This window comes from Gopherus flavomarginatus, chromosome 10 (assembly GCF_025201925.1).
Source record: "Gopherus flavomarginatus isolate rGopFla2 chromosome 10, rGopFla2.mat.asm, whole genome shotgun sequence".
NCBI classification, from domain to species: Eukaryota; Metazoa; Chordata; order Testudines; family Testudinidae; genus Gopherus; species Gopherus flavomarginatus.
The window spans coordinates 37,192,790-37,210,404 of NC_066626.1; the positions used below are offsets into that span (position 1 = coordinate 37,192,790).

At 40.7% G+C, this 17,615-nt stretch overlaps 1 protein-coding gene across 7 annotated transcripts in view; it reads left to right on the forward strand.

Annotated features, from left to right (window-relative positions):
* SESTD1 (SEC14 and spectrin domain containing 1) overlaps window positions 1-17,615 on the forward strand; it is a 118,567-nt gene that overhangs the window by 22,320 nt on the left and 78,632 nt on the right. For 6 of the 7 annotated variants that reach the window (XM_050916802.1, XM_050916805.1, XM_050916806.1 and 3 more), the window contains exon 2: window positions 7,111-7,190. In XM_050916802.1, coding sequence (XP_050772759.1) covers window positions 7,136-7,190 — 55 coding nt within the window. In that variant the 5' untranslated portion in view covers window positions 7,111-7,135. Of the gene's footprint in view, window positions 1-1,173; window positions 1,296-7,110; window positions 7,191-17,615 lie in introns of those variants that run through there. The other variant, XM_050916803.1, reaches the window with a different exon arrangement.

Sequence of the window (17,615 nt, forward strand, 5' to 3'; positions counted from 1 at the left end):
TAGGACTCCCCAGGCATTCTGCCATCTATGGAAATGTTCCTAATTGGTGAGTGAGTTCACCCAAATCGCATCTTTCTGCCAAAAAAGTCATCCAGTGAGTGAGCCAATTGGTGCAAGTTAATTTCCTTAGTAACTGTCCACTCCTGCGCTGCCGGAAACTGGGGCCCTCAGCTTCATACCTTAACCATGCTTGTGGTGTTTGCAAATGAGTGTAAAAGCTCAAAAAAAAAAAAAAAAAAAGTGTTGTCAATATGGCTTCTTTCAGGCAGCTGCTGTTTCTTCAGCAGCAATCAGAGCAGAATGGCTGCTGCATGGCCCCAGAGCTTTATACACAGGAAGAGGAGGAGCGTGAGACAATCAATTCTCCCCTCTTTCCCCAGCCTCCCAACAGCAGAAGGGAAAGGTGGAGAATTCAGTGTCTTCCCTCCCCACCCCCACAATGATCTCTACTTGTGAGTTGCATTCTGGATGTGGGAGAGGGGAAGGCCACAGAGCAGTCAAGCCTGCCCCTCCCTTCTCTCGGGACCCCAGGGGTTGCTTTTCCTTGCTGGTGTGATCAAACCACCCCACCCTCTGTTGGGTGTGTGATCATTTGTTCCTGATGACTAAATTAATTTGGCAGTAAGAAGCATTTTTGCTGTACTGAGAGGAAGAGTTTGTAATTTTGCACAAGGAAATTTAGCTCTTCTGCTCCGCTTCCCCTACTCAGTGTATGTCAGATATACTATAGCATCATGTTTTGCATTTATATGTGAATTTAAAAATGTACTCCAGATCAGAGTAGTAATTTGATAAAGCATAAGATCTATAATTCAAAGTATTGAGGATTTTAAAATTTTTTGAAAACATTTCTAAAATATTTTCTGTAAAATGTGGCATGTACAGAATATATGGTACTGTGGTAGTAGAAATTTATTTGCACTTCTTTAGGATAATCTGCTTTACTTGTGTGGGTTCATCACTTGTAACACATCCCTACCAAATTCATGCTAGCAAAACCTTCATAATGCCACACTACACCATCATGTGTTCTCTCTCCCTTTTTCCTGCATGTAGGCGCACACAAACAATGCACTGACCTAGTGATGTGGGTGTGATCGTGGCTCCCTCTGCCTGCGGGCACTGCTTACTGTACAACTTTTTATTGCCACAACTAAATAAGTTCTCCTTTAGCTCAGGTGGTGGTAGCTCAGATACTTTTGGTGCTGTTTGATGCTGTGGATTCAATCCCACCGATGATGGGACATGGCCATAATTGGTTTTGTGCACGCGCACCCACACACAGATTTGTATAGGTGTGTGTATGATAGATCTATGTATAAAATGTGTTCAAGTGGTGCATGCTATCTCTGATGTTGATTTTCTTATAGGTCTAGATTTTATCAGAAGTCATGCATTCATAGCTTTTTCAAATAAGATATTTTTATGCTGAAATTTGTCTTAGCCCAACAATAACTTTAAAAAAGTCTGAGCCAAACCATTTCCGTCATTTTTTGTTACATGGGCATGGAAAATTTCCTCATGTTCCAATCAGATAGTTCACTCTTGGATAACTTAAAAATGAATGACGCTAGAAAATTCAAACTTGATGTGTTGCTTGCCTTGAAGCTTAAAATTCAAATCAGAAGAAAATTAACATATTAGTTTTAAAAAGCTGAGATTTTAAGTAACCAGTTTTGTACATGTTTGAGCTGTGCTCTTTCTGGTTCCTTGAAAATGCATAAACCAGAAAAGCCCACCCTTGGTGGAAGGAGCGTCTTGAGTTACAGAGTAGAAGTTGGCATAAAATAACATTGGCCTTTTGCAGGATATGTCTTAGCAGGAGAATTCTTGTGCATATGGAAGGTGGTGGTGGTGGTGGTTTGGACCTTTACCCTTGCCCTACCTCCTATTTCTCCTTCCTGAGCCACATCCCCAATATTGTGAAGCCCAATAATGTTGAAATAGTATGTAGGAGTTTCTTTGGAACTTTAGGACATGGGACACTGTTTTATATTGGCTCAATCCTGCTTCTTCTATTGAAATTTGGGCCATTTCAGAGAGTTCTCTGCAGTTTTTCTCTGTTCTATGTGGGAAAAAATGGAAACTATGATCTGGTCTCAAATGCCTACTTTCTTTTGCTGTTCTTCATGACTTGGGCTTTGTCTACATTGCAAATTGAACGACACAACTTTTGTTCACAGGTGCTTTAAAAAGCCCCTTGCTGAAAGACAAAAGTTTTGCCACAAGAAGTGGCAGTGTAAACGGCTTGTTGGCAGGTGCGCTTTCCTGTCGACAATGCAAACCCTGCTCCTAGGGGTGGAAGTATTTTGTCCGAAAAAGTGCTGACAAACCGCGTTTACACTGCCCAACTTTTAGTGACATGGCTGTCTCTCAAAAAGCTATGTAGTGTAGACAAAGCCTTACTGTGTGTTCAGTATTTGAGGGTATGTAAAGGGGTGTTATCTGCATAATTTTCTTATCCCGATGCCAGAAAAGATTCAAGTTGTTTTGCCCTTGCAGATATTTGTAGTAAAGCTTTTCTGTGAGCTGAATGCTGTTTGTAGTCTCAGGCTGATCCTTGTCACTGAGTGAGAAGCAAAGTTTGACACCCCTTTGTCACTCAGTTTTTCTTAAAGCTTCACAGCATGCAGAGTACTGGATCTTGTTAACTAGTTTTCCTGCCTCTTAACTTTTTTAGGAACTTGCAGAAATCTACATTTTATCACTTTTTCACATGCCATATTTGTATTTAATAGTCATCTTTCCCATGATTGTTGCCTTTTTTAAAGATACTTTCTTAGATGCTCACCCAATACTCTCTTGTACAACTTTTAATGTATTGGTTATGCTACACATTTTTTACTCTTTAATTGTCTACTTGAGTTTCTTTGGCGGAGCTTGGACTGTTCATCTTAAATCCAAATTCTTTCTTTCTTTTTATTTGGTGTTTGATGGGATTAGTATTGTTTGAGAGTGAGTTACTCTTGTTTATTGCCTTCCAGTGTTTAGCTGATTTAACATTACAGTGATTGAAGTCATTGTCTTTCTTTTACACACTTTGAACTTATTTGTGTCATTTTGTCTTCACTTGTTTATCTTTGTATATATTACTACATTTTACCTGTTTTTTGGAATGTAATTTGTTCTAAATTCTTCCCAGGTTGTCACTTTACTTGTTAGCTGTAGAATAAAAGTTTCAGTGATTTGTTATAGCAACAGAGAAAAATTGTCATTATGTTAAAACAGACTTTTAGTCTTATTAGACAATTTCCCAATACATACTGCCTCAATGAAGAGGTATTTCAGTTAGCTTGGGCTTCTTATTTTCAGTTGAAAAGGAAAGTAAACTGACAACGTATCCATAACCCATCCAAATGGTGGCTCTTTATTTCTCGTAATGTAATGGATTTTAGCTACTAATGAACATGGCACATTAAGGCAGTTCCATTTGTTTTTTATGTCAGTTTGCATGGTAGGGAGGGGGAAATGGTCTGTATGTATAACAGACTCCTTAGTAAGCAACATGTATTGTCGAAACGTTCTTGTAGACGTGAAAGGTCTCTGCAGAGGTAGCTATTAATATTTAGGTTTTATCTGTTTGTTGCCAGCTACATTTCAGTTTATTATGTCCTAATTTCAGTTTATTATGAAATGTCTATTCAAATTATTAACAAGAAAATTCACCAGGTGCACTGGATGGTTAAACCACCACAGTGCGTCTCCCATGGCCCAGCAGAAACTGTGTGTAAATTGTTAGGATTGTGAGAGGTTTGCTATGCTGCAGAGCTGGGTGAATTCTCTCCTTCAATGTGTTTTGGTTCATTGATGCTCTTTGTGAATTTGGGCTGAATTCATGAAAGAAGAGGGAGAAAAGCAGGAACATCTCCACCTATACATTAAACAATAGGTTAAAAGATGATGAAGCAACAGAAAGGATTAATTAGATTGTTTGTTTGCAAACAGTGTGTCTTAAGTCTGAGTTTGGTGATAAATGCATTGAGACAGTGTCTCCCAACCTTTTTGTGGCCTGTAGCACATTCATGTTTTCAGAAGAGTGTGGTGGGCGCCAACAATTTTTCAAGGCTTATTTTGTATTTGTACATTAAGTAATACAAAAAAAATCATATTTAATATACACAATATATGAATCCATGAGATAAAAAGGGTAATTTTACATGTAAAAGGTATTAATTAAATTATTCGGCAATTACTCTTTCACCTTGCCATGTGAATTTGCTCTTTTTTATCTACCTGTAAGAAAAATTAAGGAGTTTTTACAAAATAAATATCACAAACAGTTTTCATCTTATTTATTTTTTAAAAGTTAAACATTGTTGAACTGCTGGTCCAAATATATTTATTATTGTTACTTTAACATAGAATGGAGCCTGCAGCCCCCGAGTTCTCTGTCCCTGGCACGCGCAGGGCTGTGGTTTCTCTCGGGCTTGTGCCGCGGCCCCACGCCTGCCAGGGACCGAGAATACCGGCGCCTGCAGCCCCAGAGTTCTCTGTCCCTGGCAGGTGCCGCCGGGCCGCGGCTTCTCTCCAGCTTCGAAGCCAAAGAGAAGTTGCGGCCCCACCCCTGCCAGGTGACAGAACACCGGTGCCTGCAGCCCCAAAGAAGCTGAAGAGAAGCTGCAGCCCCGTGCCTGCCAGGGACAGAGAATGCAAGCACCCGCTACCTGCAGCCCCACAGTTCTCTGTCCCCGGCAGCCGCGGGGCCACTGTTTCTGTCGGGCTTAAGCCGTGGCCCCGCGCCCATCGGGGACCAAGAACATCGGCGCTTGCAGCCGTGGAGTTCTCTGTCTCTGGTAGGGGCTGGGCCGCGGCTTCTCTCTGGCTTCGAAGTGTCAAAGTTAGAATCAGGACTCACAATTTGTCAGACCACTCTGTTTATTAGCGCAGCGCTCCGCCAATAACATTCAGAATATGTGAGTGGCCATGCAAGGCCCAAATAGTCTTATTTATACAGATAAAAGAGCGGGAATTAGACAAAGGGACAAAGAAAGCAAAACAGGAAAATTCACCTGGGGCACAGCATGCATATCCTATTTCCTTACTAACTGTTATCGATTTAAGGCTAATACTTCACCAATTGCCCTTAAACGGTGCAGTTGTTCTATGTTAATGTCTGTATTCCTGACACCTGGATTGCAGCATTCCAACAGTTTTGCTTAAAGGTACAGACAGCATTTCTTTAATCCTTTCTATTCTTACTATATAATTCATTCTACTTTCACAGAAGCCAGAGAGAAGCCGTGGCCCGGAGTCTGCTGGGGACAGAGAACACGGGCGCCCACAGCCTGTAGCCTCGGAGAAGCTGGAGAGAAGCCCCATGCCTGCCAGGGACAGAGAACCCTTTCAGCCCCAGAGTTCTCTGTCTCCGGCAGGCGCGGGGCCGTGGTTTCTCTCCAGCTTAAGCCACAGCCTCGCGCCTGCCAGGGACAGAGAACACCGGTGCCTGCAGCCCCAGAGAAGCTGGAGAGAAGCCACAGCCTCCGGGCCCTGGAGTTCTCCGTCCCCAGCAGGCATGGGGCCGTGGCTTCTCTCCCCTGCTGGGCACTAGGTGGGCACACATTAATGCCCCAGCGGGTACCTCATTGGGGACCACTGCATTGAATCTTAGGGCTTGTCTACATCAGAAAGTTGCAGCGCTGGTGAGGGAGTTACAGCGCTGCAACTTAGGAGGTGTACACATCTGCAGGGCACCACCAGCGCTGCAACTCCCTGTTTGCAGCGCTGGCCGTACTCCCGTTTTGTCTCGGGTGTAGAGGATCCAGCGCTGGTGATCCAGCGCTGGTAATCAAATATAGACACTTACCAGCGCTTTTCTTGACCTCCGTGGAATAAGCAGGTATCCCAGCATACCTGAGGAAGCCTCTGGTAATCAAGCTGGTCTCCTTCCCCGGTTTGCTCTCGCGTTCCCCGAACCCCGAGCAAGCAGGTCTCCTTCCCTGAGGTTTGCTGGGTGGTTCCGGGAACGCGAGAGCAAACCGGGAAAGGAGACCAGCTTCGCCGCGGTTTGCTCTCGCGTTCCCCGAACCCCGAGCAAGCAGGTCTCCTTCCCTGAGGTTTGCTGGGTGGTTCCGGGAACGCGAGAGCAAACCGGGAAAGGAGACCAGCTTCGCCGCGGTTTGCTCTCGCGTTTCCCGGAACCACCCTGCAAACCGCAGGGAAGGAGACCTGCTTGTTCGGGGAACGCGAGAGCAAACCGCGGCGAAGCTGGTCTCCTTTCCCGGGTTTGCTCTCGCGTTCCCCGAACCACCCAGCAAACCGCAGGGAAGGAGACCTGCTTGTTCGGGGGTTCGGGGAACGAGAGAGCAAACCGGGAAAGGAGACCAGCTTCGCCGCGGTTTGCTCTCGCGTTCCTCGAACCTCCCTTGAAGCCGCCCAACAGCGCTGCAGTGTGGCCACATCTAACACCACTTGCAGCGCTGGTTGCTGTAAGTGTGGCCACTCTGCAGCGCTGGCCCTATACAGCTGTACTAATACAGCTGTAACAACCAGCGCTGCAAAATTTTAGATGTAGACATGGCCTTAATTTGGTAATGCATTAACTTGCATACAATATAAAGATAAGTTACTCTCTAATTATTGTAATCCTGGTACTTTGAGAGAAACCCTATCAAATGTAAACAGGAGCACTAGGTTTATTCACACTTATTCCGGTACATGAGAATGACAAGATAATACGAGATGATCTACTTATAAACTGCTTCTATTTTAACGTTTTTCCCCATCTTGAGTAGGGCAACTTAAGCTATGTATGTCTTATGGGTTTGTATTTTGCATTCAGTGTGTTGAAAATAAAATGAATTTAACTTTGAAGAGTCTAAGAAATTTAAGGCTAAAATAATAATAAAAAAACTAGCTTTCAGATAATAGAGAGAAATAATAGAGATTTAAAAGATTTACAATGGAAAAATTATTGACATTGATCTGGGGTTTTTCTTCAGTTTTGCAACATAATGCAATTGAAATGTTATATCACAGTTTTGGTTATAAAGTATTGTGTGCTGCTCTCTAAAAAGTAAGTACAAAACTGTGCTGGCACAAGCTAACTCTTGTTCAAGTGTAGCATGGTAATTGATTTCCCAAAGTTGATACTCTTAATTTCTTGTGTTTCAGAGCTGTGAAAGTTAACTGAAGTAGAATGGAAGCTACCGTAATATTACCTATTCTGAAGAAAAAATTAGCCTTCCTTTCAGGTACAGTTTCTGGTTTTTCTTCAATCAGTTTCTCAGTGTATAATTTGAATCTGACTTGTGTTGTTTGTTGATCTTTGCCAGATGCATTTAACAGAAGTGTATCTTAGATTTTCACCAAGGTTTATTTCAAACACTGCTCTAAAATATCTTTTAATATGGATAACAAAACTAAATTCAAACATAGTTTGTCACTAGTGGATCTTGGCAAGCCAATTTTTATTCTGGTCTGTAACTTAATTGAAATGACCTACACAAGGTTGGTGTCATGTGTCACTTCTTATAAAATAAAATGTGATAATTTAATAAGGGTCCAAAACTAACTTCTAACTGACATGTAAGCAATTGATTCTGAAATGTAGGACAATTCGTTTTCAGGATTTCTTATAGAAAGTTCTTTCTCCTTCTTTCCTTCAAATCTTTACTCCACAAAAGATAGAGACCATCTTTTTGTTCTGTGTGTACAGCCCCTAGCATAATGGGGTTCTGGTCCAGACTGAGTCTCTTGGGCATTCAAATAATAATAAGATGAAATCTTATCAAGTAGTAAAAATGATGATTTAGTCTGGTGGGGTGGAGCTGGAATATTAATGTTTATTATTTTGCTCAAACAAATTTTCATTTTAGGTTGAAGTCCATCATTTACAAAAGAATGAAGACTTTCCCTTTAGCGATGTATGTTTTAAGTGACTTTAGATTTTGCTGACTAAGGTGCTGTTTTAGATGTTCACGTTGCTTTTAGTTCTTGCTGTTTTAACTTCTATGCACACCAGCATTTAAGAAACATGAGTTGCTGATAGGTACATTTTTGCAATCGTACAAATTAGGAAGCATTATTTTAGCTAAAAACAAAATACTACTATATTTCATCTAATGGCTAGTTCTTAGCCAAATCAAGCAAGTGTGTCTTGCTTGAATTTCTGAAAAATTAAACTCCCATATTTCTCCTCAGAGCTAATGTATTTAGAGCAGTGGTTCTCAACCTTTCCAGACTACTGTACCTCTTTCAGTAGTCTGATTTGTCTTGTGTACCCCAGGTTTTACCTCACTTTAAAAACTACTTGCTTACAAAATCAGACATAAAATACGAGTGTCACAGCACACTATTACTAAAAAACTGATTACTTTCTCATTTTTACCATACAATTATAAAATCAATTGAAATATAAATATCGTATAGTATATGGAGCAATATAAACAAGTAATTGTATGAAATTTTAGTTTACTGACTTCATTAATGCTTTTTATGTAGCCAATTGTAAAACTTGGCAAATATCTAGATGAGTTGATGTGTAACCTCTTCTCCCTCCCCACTCCCAACCACTGATTTAGTGTCTCTTCCCTTGCATTAACACCCCCCGCCCCCATCCCCCAGCAGCTTCTTCTGGCAGCCTGCAATAGTGAGCAATTTCCTTAGCTGCCTCCTTCTCCAGAGCAGTTTCAGCAGTTATAGTGCAATTGTTTGATTAGCATATACCTCAAGGAGATTCTGATCAACTAAAGTGCATTTGCAATTTGGCAAGTAAAGCTAGCTGATTCACTGTGAAATACAGATATTCTCAGTGAAAAGCAATTTAATGAGTGGCAGTTTAAATCTGGAAAATTTTTGAATTTACTATATTGCTGAGTAGGCTTGATTCTTTGGAATTAGATAGTACTGACAGACATTATAATGTAATTTAATGGTACAGATATATACAACAGATTTTATAGTCTTCTCAAATGTGAATAAAGAAAACTGGTGGGCAACCAGTTTGTCAAATCTTTTTATATCATTTAGCTTCAAAGATTTTTAAAATATAATCATAATAAAACATCAGAAGAAAGTTATGTTGTGAAAATATCTGGTAGGTTTTTGGATGTTGAACTCCCCAGACATGAGAATTATAATCTGCTAGAAGACACCTGAAAACCAGTATGTCTGGACCTGCTTTATTATTCCTTGTCTAACTTTACATCATTTTCCCTCCCTCCACTACACAGTGCTTTTCAGGGCTTGTTCTCTTGAGACAGTAGGCTAAACTATGTGGTTCCTTCTAGAAGCTATTGGCAATGATGCTGATTAATTACATCAATTGGTATGTCCATTATTTGCTCTCCCCACTTCATTCACCAGAAGGAAAACACAGCAGTTTCTATTAGAACAGTGTTTCCACAGACCTGGAAACCGTGGGCCAAATTCAGAAGCAATATAAATGACGGCAAATTACGCATTGATAAACTAGTTCATATGACTGAGGGGGGAGAAATATGTGCTTCTTTAGAAGCAGAAAAAGCAACCAACAGGAGGATGTAAGAGAGCAGTTCCTTCAGTTTTATTTCTTATATCTGTCCTTGTTTGCATTTTGTGGTACAGTCCTGCTCTTCCACTTTCTCAGCATGTAAATTAGATCAGTTTATGCTGATCTATAACATACTTCACATGAATTTGTCCTATTTTAAGATTGGTTCTAACCCTGAGAATCTCCACATAATAGCTCATATTATGGCTTCTTTGTCAGATGACTTTATTTTTTTTTTTTGGCTTCCAGTTTAGTATATCTAGAGTCACAATCAGATTTGGGATTGCCACTCCTACAGATAGTACTGTGAAGGTGGTGGGGAATGTGTCTGAGATAGAAGTAATGATGCAGTGATGAAAAGTCACGCAAGAGAATATTTTAAAAAAGGAGGAGAAATGAATGACTCCTGCTAAATCTAGTTATCACAATATAACTAAGAAGCGGAGACAAAAATGAAAAAAATGATCTGGATCACCCTAACATTGGTGTAACTTCCATTGTGTAATATGTTTTGGTTTTCTTGTATTGATGATATTGAATGCTATGGGTATGTTCAGGGAAGGTTGCTGAAATTTCCTTACTGATAATCTGGATGTGATTGTTATACTATAAAACTGTTTGGCATAAATTGCTTATCTTCTAATTCACAACCAATTTTAATAATTCTAGTTTAGAAGGGTACATAGAACTGCTTGATACCTCCTATTGAAATTGTAGAGCAGCGTCATTCATTGAAGGGAGTTTGTGGGAAGTGGATAATCCTTGTTTTGCCATCATTTTGGGTGATTTAACTCAGTTGAAGAATCTGTTTGAAGACTTTCAATGACAGAATATTTGTCTGACCTGAATAAGTCTTAGTTGTTTGATAAACCTGTACTAAAATTATTATGCAGCTAGAATAAAGATGTTTTAATCTTATCTCCTTAGTAAAAATAACTCAGTTTGAGCATGCTGTGAAATGTCATGAAACTCAATAACACATCTAATTTATTGCAATCTTTGGTAAAAATGTCAACAAATCAATAGTGTTTTAAATCTGTACTGCGAGTGCTTTTTAAATCCAGGTAATTATTCAATAAAAATCATCTTAGCGATCAAGCACTTACTGCAGATGTGAGTAGATTTCAAGTGTCAAATCTAAACTTGCATATGCAATGTTGAATGCATCTTGAATTTTAGATTCTCTTGTGTAATCAATATAAGCGACTTTTTACAGCTAATTTATGGTGTAGTTCCTTTGTGATGTTGATAGGGAGAAGAGCATAGGGAAACTCCATGAGAGAGACATAGGCCATGTCTACACTACAGAGTTCAGTCGACTTAAGTTACGTTGATGATCATAAACTACTGTTATTTCGTCGCTTATGCATGTTCACACAATACTCCTTGTGTTGGCAGAGCTTATCCACAGTTGGTGCTCTAGCACCAACAGAGAGAGCAGTAGAACATGGGTAGCTATCCCGCTGTGCAAATCGCCACCACCTTCTGCTAAGAGTTCTGGGAATGGATCAAAATGCATCATGGGAATGGAATTACTGCCCCATGATGCAATTTTCTCTGTTCCACAATTCCAAGGGATTCTGACTACATTGTGCTGTTTTTCAACTGCCCCTGTAAACTTCCGTCCACCATCTCTGCCTGAAAGCATAGATCCTGCACTGTTCACCAGTCTTGTGATGAGCATTAAGAATACAACGTAGCTGACCCTGCAGTATTTCATGAGCTGCGAATCTGAACAGGAATCTGTGCTCCCTGACCTGCTGTGTGCCACGGAAAGAAAAAATTCAAGATTGATGTTGACATTCATGGAGCAGCTGCATATGGTGGACTGTCGTTACTGGGCTCGGGAAACAAGCTCTGGATGATGGGATCAGACTGTGATGCAGGCATGGGATGTCGAGCAGTGCTGCACAACTTCTGTATGCATAAAGCCACCTTCCTTGAACTGCATGCGGAGCTTGTCCCTACCCTGCAGTGTCAGGACACCAAAATGAGAGCTGCCTTAGTAGTGGAAAAGCATGTGGTGATTGCTGTGTAGAAGCTGGCAACTTCAGTCTGCTACTGGTTAGTCATAAAACAGTTTGAAGATCCAAAGCCCACTGTTGGGGTTGTGTTTATGCACATATGCAGGGCTGTTAATTGCCTCCTGCTACAAAGGATTGTGACTCTGGGCAATGTATGGGAAATAGTGGATGGCGTTGCAGCAATGGGATTCCCTAACAGTGGCGGGGTGATAGATGGCATGCATATCTCAATTTTGGCCCCAGACCATCTTGTGATGGAATACACCAACAGAAAGGGCTACTTCTCTACGGTATTACAGGTGCTGGTGGATCACCAGGGTCATTTCACTGACATCAGCGCCAGGTGGTCAGGGAAGGTGCATGATGCATCCATCTTCAGGAACACTGGCCTGTATAGAAAGCTGCATGCAGGGACTTTCTTTCCAGACCAGAAGATTCCAATAGGGGATGTGGAAATGCCCATGGTGATCCTGGGAGACCCAGCCTACCCTTTACTTCTGTGGCTCATGATGCCTTACATCGGAAATCTTGACAGCAGCAAGGAGCACTTCAGCAGCAGGCCCAGCAGGTACAGAATGATCATAGAATGTGTGTTTGGTGATGTAAACGACTCTGGCGCTGCCTTTTTGGCATGCTGAACCTCAGTGAGGAAAATAGTCCCATGGTCATAGCAGCCTGCTGTGCTCTGCATAATATCTGTGAAGCCAAGGGGGAAATGTTTCCCGAGGAGTGGAGCATTGAGGTGGATCAGCTGGCAGCTGATTTTGAGCAACTAGATACCAGGGCTGTTAGAGGGTCTCAACAGGGTGGGGGTAGGGCTATTCGAATCGGAGTGTTTGAAGCAGCATTTTGGCAATGAGCCCCAGTTGTGTCTTTCTGTAATGCATTTAGAGAGGCATTATTTACTTGCCACACAGAATAACGATTCCTGCCTGAGAATTAATTGTAATCTGCAAATGTGCCGATTGCCACTGTGTATGGATGTCTGCTGCAATCCCCATATGTAGATGACAAATAAAGCATCATTGTCTTTGTAAGACTAAATTTTTATTAAATAGTAATACACATATTAACATTTCTTACAAGGTTCATGACAGTGAGCCACACTCTCTGAAATGAGGATCTCACAGCTGTGTGTAAGTTCAGCTGTTATGGAAAATGTTGGAGTATAAGAGGTACTGTGATTGGCCGGGAATGTGGAAGGAATGTGGCTGGGGAGCTTGGGTAGGGCATGGAATGCAGTTCTGTATGGGCTGCTGGGGAGTCAAGCATGCATGTGTTCCAACTGCAGCGCAATCAGGGACCTGAGCATCTATGATTGGTCCTCCATGAGCTTTATCATTGACTCCTGACCCTCTATTATCCGCTCCTTTCCCTGTCCCCTCTCCTGGCTATCCATTTCTAGTTTTTCATTTATTGTGTCTCTCCATGGTCTGTGCTCGCTATTGGCCTGGTCAGATGATTTCAGCACTTCTCAAAACATGTCTTTGTAGAAGCAGCATGTTTTTGGTGCCACACCAGAGTGACTGTTGACCTCCCTTGCCTTCTGGTACGCCTGTCTCAGCTCCTTGATCTTAGCACGGCACTTCTGTGTGTCCATTTCATGCCTCTTCTCTTCAATACCAGGAGCAATCTTCTCGCAGGTATCAAAGTTCCTACAACTGGATTAGAGCTGCGACTGCACAGCCTCGTCTCCCCACAGACCCAACCAATCCAGCAACTCTAGTGTACTCCAGGCGGGAGCACATTTGCTGCAGAAAGCTGGCATGGTCAGCTGGGAAGATGCGATGTGAGCTGTCCACACTGAGCAAACAGGAAGTGGAATTTCCAAAATTCCTGAGGCTTTAAAGGGGAAGGGGTGCATGCCTGTGTACCTGGCTGCAGGGCAACGGAGTAGAAACTACTTACCAGAGTGGTCATGATGGGCATTGTGGGACACCTCCTGAAGGCCACTTAGGGCGACATAAGTATGCGCACTGTCTACACTAACACTGCCTTGCTCTAACTTTGTCACAAAAAGATCTTTGCCACTCATCTAGGTGCTTTTATTATGTCAGCATTGCCACAAGTGTTTTACTGCAGTGTAGCTATACTCTGAGAGAGTCAAAAGGAAGCATGGCAACTGCAAACTTTGTACTGCAGCCCTCCTTGTAATACAAGATGTAAAACTTCACTATTTGGTATTTAGCTTGAGCTGGTTGGAAAATAAGTATGTTTCATGGAAAATTTGAAAATTTTCCACTTAAAAACAAAACAAAGTCAGGAACCTGAAAATAAAAATTGTTTTACAATTGTTGAGTCCCCCCTCTTTTTTCCATTAAAAAGGAGGAAAGGCAGAATGACTGAACAACCAGTAACCCAAAACATTTAGACCTCTTTTTTTAATAGAATAACTGCCAATTTTGAAAAAATGAAATTTTTCTGCAGATAGTGTTTGGAAAAGTTTGAACATTTTAACCAGGTCTAGTATTTACAAAATAGTTCTTATGACTGTAAAATACACATTCAAAGCAAAATTAGAACTGGTTTTGCAATCTTTTTGACAAGATTCCTAATATTCCTGGTGACCTGACTGTTTGCTGAAGTGACTGATGCCATAAGCAGGCATTAAAAAATGACAATTTCAATTAAAAGATGTATTTTCATTCAGAATTTTTCACACATTTGCAACACATTAAGTGATTCCTACTGTATGCTGAATAAACTGAGGTAGGATTTTCTGTAAGGCCTTGTCTACCCTACACAGTTGTGTCGACAAATGTCAGGTCTGGTGTGCAAAATAACGATACTATACTATAATCCTTTAGTCTGGTGAAGGGTGAAATTTATAGCTATTTTCCCTCTTTTTCTTTGGTGGCATCCAACTAACCAGTTTTGTTAGTTTTAAAACTCTGCTGTATTGGGTGACTCTTTTTTTATTTGAAAAGTGGGAGCCATTCTTTGTTTTACAGGTCAGTTGGATTTCCATTTTAATTAGTTGAGAATGATGGTCAAGTGGTAGTTTGCCTAGTTGAAGGAGCGATGTTATTTCTCTAGAAAATGGGGCATCACTTCTAGTGTTGTACTATAATGAGTGTAGCCAATTTTATTTTATTGCTAAAATCAGTTTCACTATCTTCTGTCCCTGTCACGCGAGATCCACTGTTGCTCAACACATAAGCAAGCAGCTGAGCTCATGAAGGTTTGATTATCAGTGACAAAGGGAAAAGAAGGCATTGGAAATAGTCTGTATTCAACTCTTTGGTACTAGCACTGTGTTATTAGGGGTGGAGGGAATCCTTACCTGTATTAAAACAGTCAACTGTTGTTGAAGTAGTATTTGCCCTGAGGGGAAGAGAAGCAATATTTTTGTTCAAGTAGATGTGGTTTATGTGAGAATCACTATTTCAAGGAATATCTCAGTGGTATGTAACAAAATGCAGCAGAGATCTTGCCTCTTTTTAAGGTTAAATTTGACGGATCAGTATATTGCAATTCTGTACCCTTGTACCATTAAAGGATCCTTTATTCCTTGGTTTTTCTTATGGTTTGATCCTTGTTGGCATAGTAATGGAGACAGCTGATTGAGTCTCTCTGGGGCAGACTCCTGATGTGGTCTGGTGGAAGAAAGCACAATGGGCTTGAATATAGATGTTTTCTTCTCTGACTAGAATTTATTTAAATAGAACTTCTACAAGTACTATAGGGTTCCTTTTTCCACTCCCTTCAGGGACATCTTTATTCTTCATTTGCTGTTTGTTTGTTTTTATGTAGGTCTTTGAGTTTCAGCTCCAAAGTTTCAGCTTCTTCATCTTCTGTTTGTTTTGTTTTAATCTTGTCAGCTACTTATAAGCAGCAAAGAATCCTGTGGCACCTTATAGACTAACAGACGTTTTGGAGCATGAGCTTTCGTGGGTGAATACCCACTTTGTCAGATGCATCTGAGCAATGGCAAAGAAACTCAAAGCACCTTTATAGCTACTGAGATTTACAGTTTACTTTGAAACTGGTTTATTAATGCAGATGTGGAACATTTGCATGCATCTGACGAAGTGGGTATTCACCCACGAAAGCTCATGCTCCAAAACGTCTGTTAGTCTGTAAGGTGCCACAGGATTCTTTGCTGCTTTTACAGATCCAGACTAACACGGCTACCCCTCTGATACTCAACTACGTATATGACAGTGGTACTTTGCTCATTCATTTGGTCTGCTAATTCTTCCATCCTGCATCCATTTTCAAGATCTGTAACTACTGCTTGAATTCAGCCTTCTTGGAGCTTAGCTACAAAACAATTTCTTTGATGTCAGCTTTTGTGGATGGGCCATGCTTGTCTGTTTTTTTGTTTTGTTTTTTTTCTTGCTGTCTGCTTGCTCAGAGCTAAACTCAGTATTGGAGTTGAATATATCCTCCTGCCTCTTAGAAGTGTGGTTTGGTTTTTGATGGTGGAAGACCATATTTTGTTTGATGTTTTAAGTAGTACTTTTTTCCTTATTTAGTGTGTTTGCTCGTTTTTGAGAACTTTGTGAAGACAATCTATCAGTGGAGAAACATGGCTTTTGAATTACAATGGTTTCAGATCCTAAGACACATACTGTTTTGCTGTTATTTGTTCAATTCCTTATATTTGTAAGCAATATAGCTGGAGAAGAGAAACCGCTTTTTTTTTGTTTTTAAAGTGCACTCAGACTCGAGCTAAACAGTAAAGGCAGCCCTTCAACTTCTGAACAATATAGATCTGGTTCCCCTCCTTCCTTCCTTTTTTTCATTTTTTACCCCTCCTTTGCTACTGGTTGGGCTTTCAGTAGCCCCTGCTGTTCCGAAAGAGAAGAGGCAAAGGCAGCTGTCTGCAGCTTCTGCTGCTCAAAACAATGAGCTACAGAATGGAGAAGACTCTAGCAGAAACTGTCCTACAACTGCTTACTGGTTTCTGGAGGAGGGGCCAACCCATACTCAAGAGCCCCTCAGTTCCCTCCTTTGCCAGTTCATGGGAAAGAAAGTGTCAGCAAGGGTGGTAAAATTAAAAAAGGGTCCTTGGAAACACAATTTACACTGTTCAGACTGCTGAACCCCACTATAGCTGGTTATCAACAATCTGTTAACATTCTCTTGGACCATCATGGTTAGAAAACTACTGCAAACTTCATGGATGACTTCCAGGAGGCAAAAAAAAATCCTTTCTTGCTTCAAGAAGACTGAACCTAAAGGGGCTAATTTATATGAATAAAGTGTACAGAATCTGGCCCTTTGTGAGGGATGTGGAATATGCCCAGTTGTGTTATATTCCAGATATCATTGCTGGATCTTTAATTCCAGCTTTGGGCTTTAAATGGCTTTGAAAAAGAACGGACTTTTAACTATTGCAGTTAATTCCAACACTGATTGTATAAATGGCCAAGTTATGTCACTTGCATCTCTGCTTATCTTGGAAAAGAGCCCCTCTCAGTATATACCAGTTTGTAGCTACAACACTTGGTACTAGTGTTCTGATTTTATGTGGGGCTTATCGCATATAATTCTGCACAGATAGAACTCTCTTTAAGTGGCTTTGTGGACTGATTGGTCATCATTCAAATTCCATTTAGATCAACTGCTGTCATGAAGCAAAAACATGATGAGTTAATGCCTTTCTTAACTTCATAATCAAGGTATTTAAAATTACTTAAGAAAAACTTGCCTTTTTAGGGTCTCTGAAAACAATTCTACTCCTCTCACCTCCATTTCCCTCAATAATAAAATGGAGATTATCTTCTATCAGACAAAATCCAGCTTTTCAGGTCTGGTTGAAGTAGTTTAGATACTATCCCCTTAGTGTCTATAACTAACTCCTTGTTATATTAGACTATCCTGCAGGATTTTGCAAAATGGTTAACACATTTAAAAAATCTTTTATCCCAGTAAGCAATAGCAAAGAAACTCAAAGCACCTTTATAGCTACTGAGATTTACAGTTTACTTTGAAACTGGTTTATTAATGCAGATGTGGAACATTTGAAAAAAAGCTGAAGGATAGAAAAAGATTATAATATAAGGCCACAGTGTTGGCTTAAAAAGCTATTGGGCTAAGTTGTAAATCATGCTGCAGTTTATATCTGTTTATTTCCATGTACTTTATTTCATTATAAAAAATTAGATAAGCAGTAT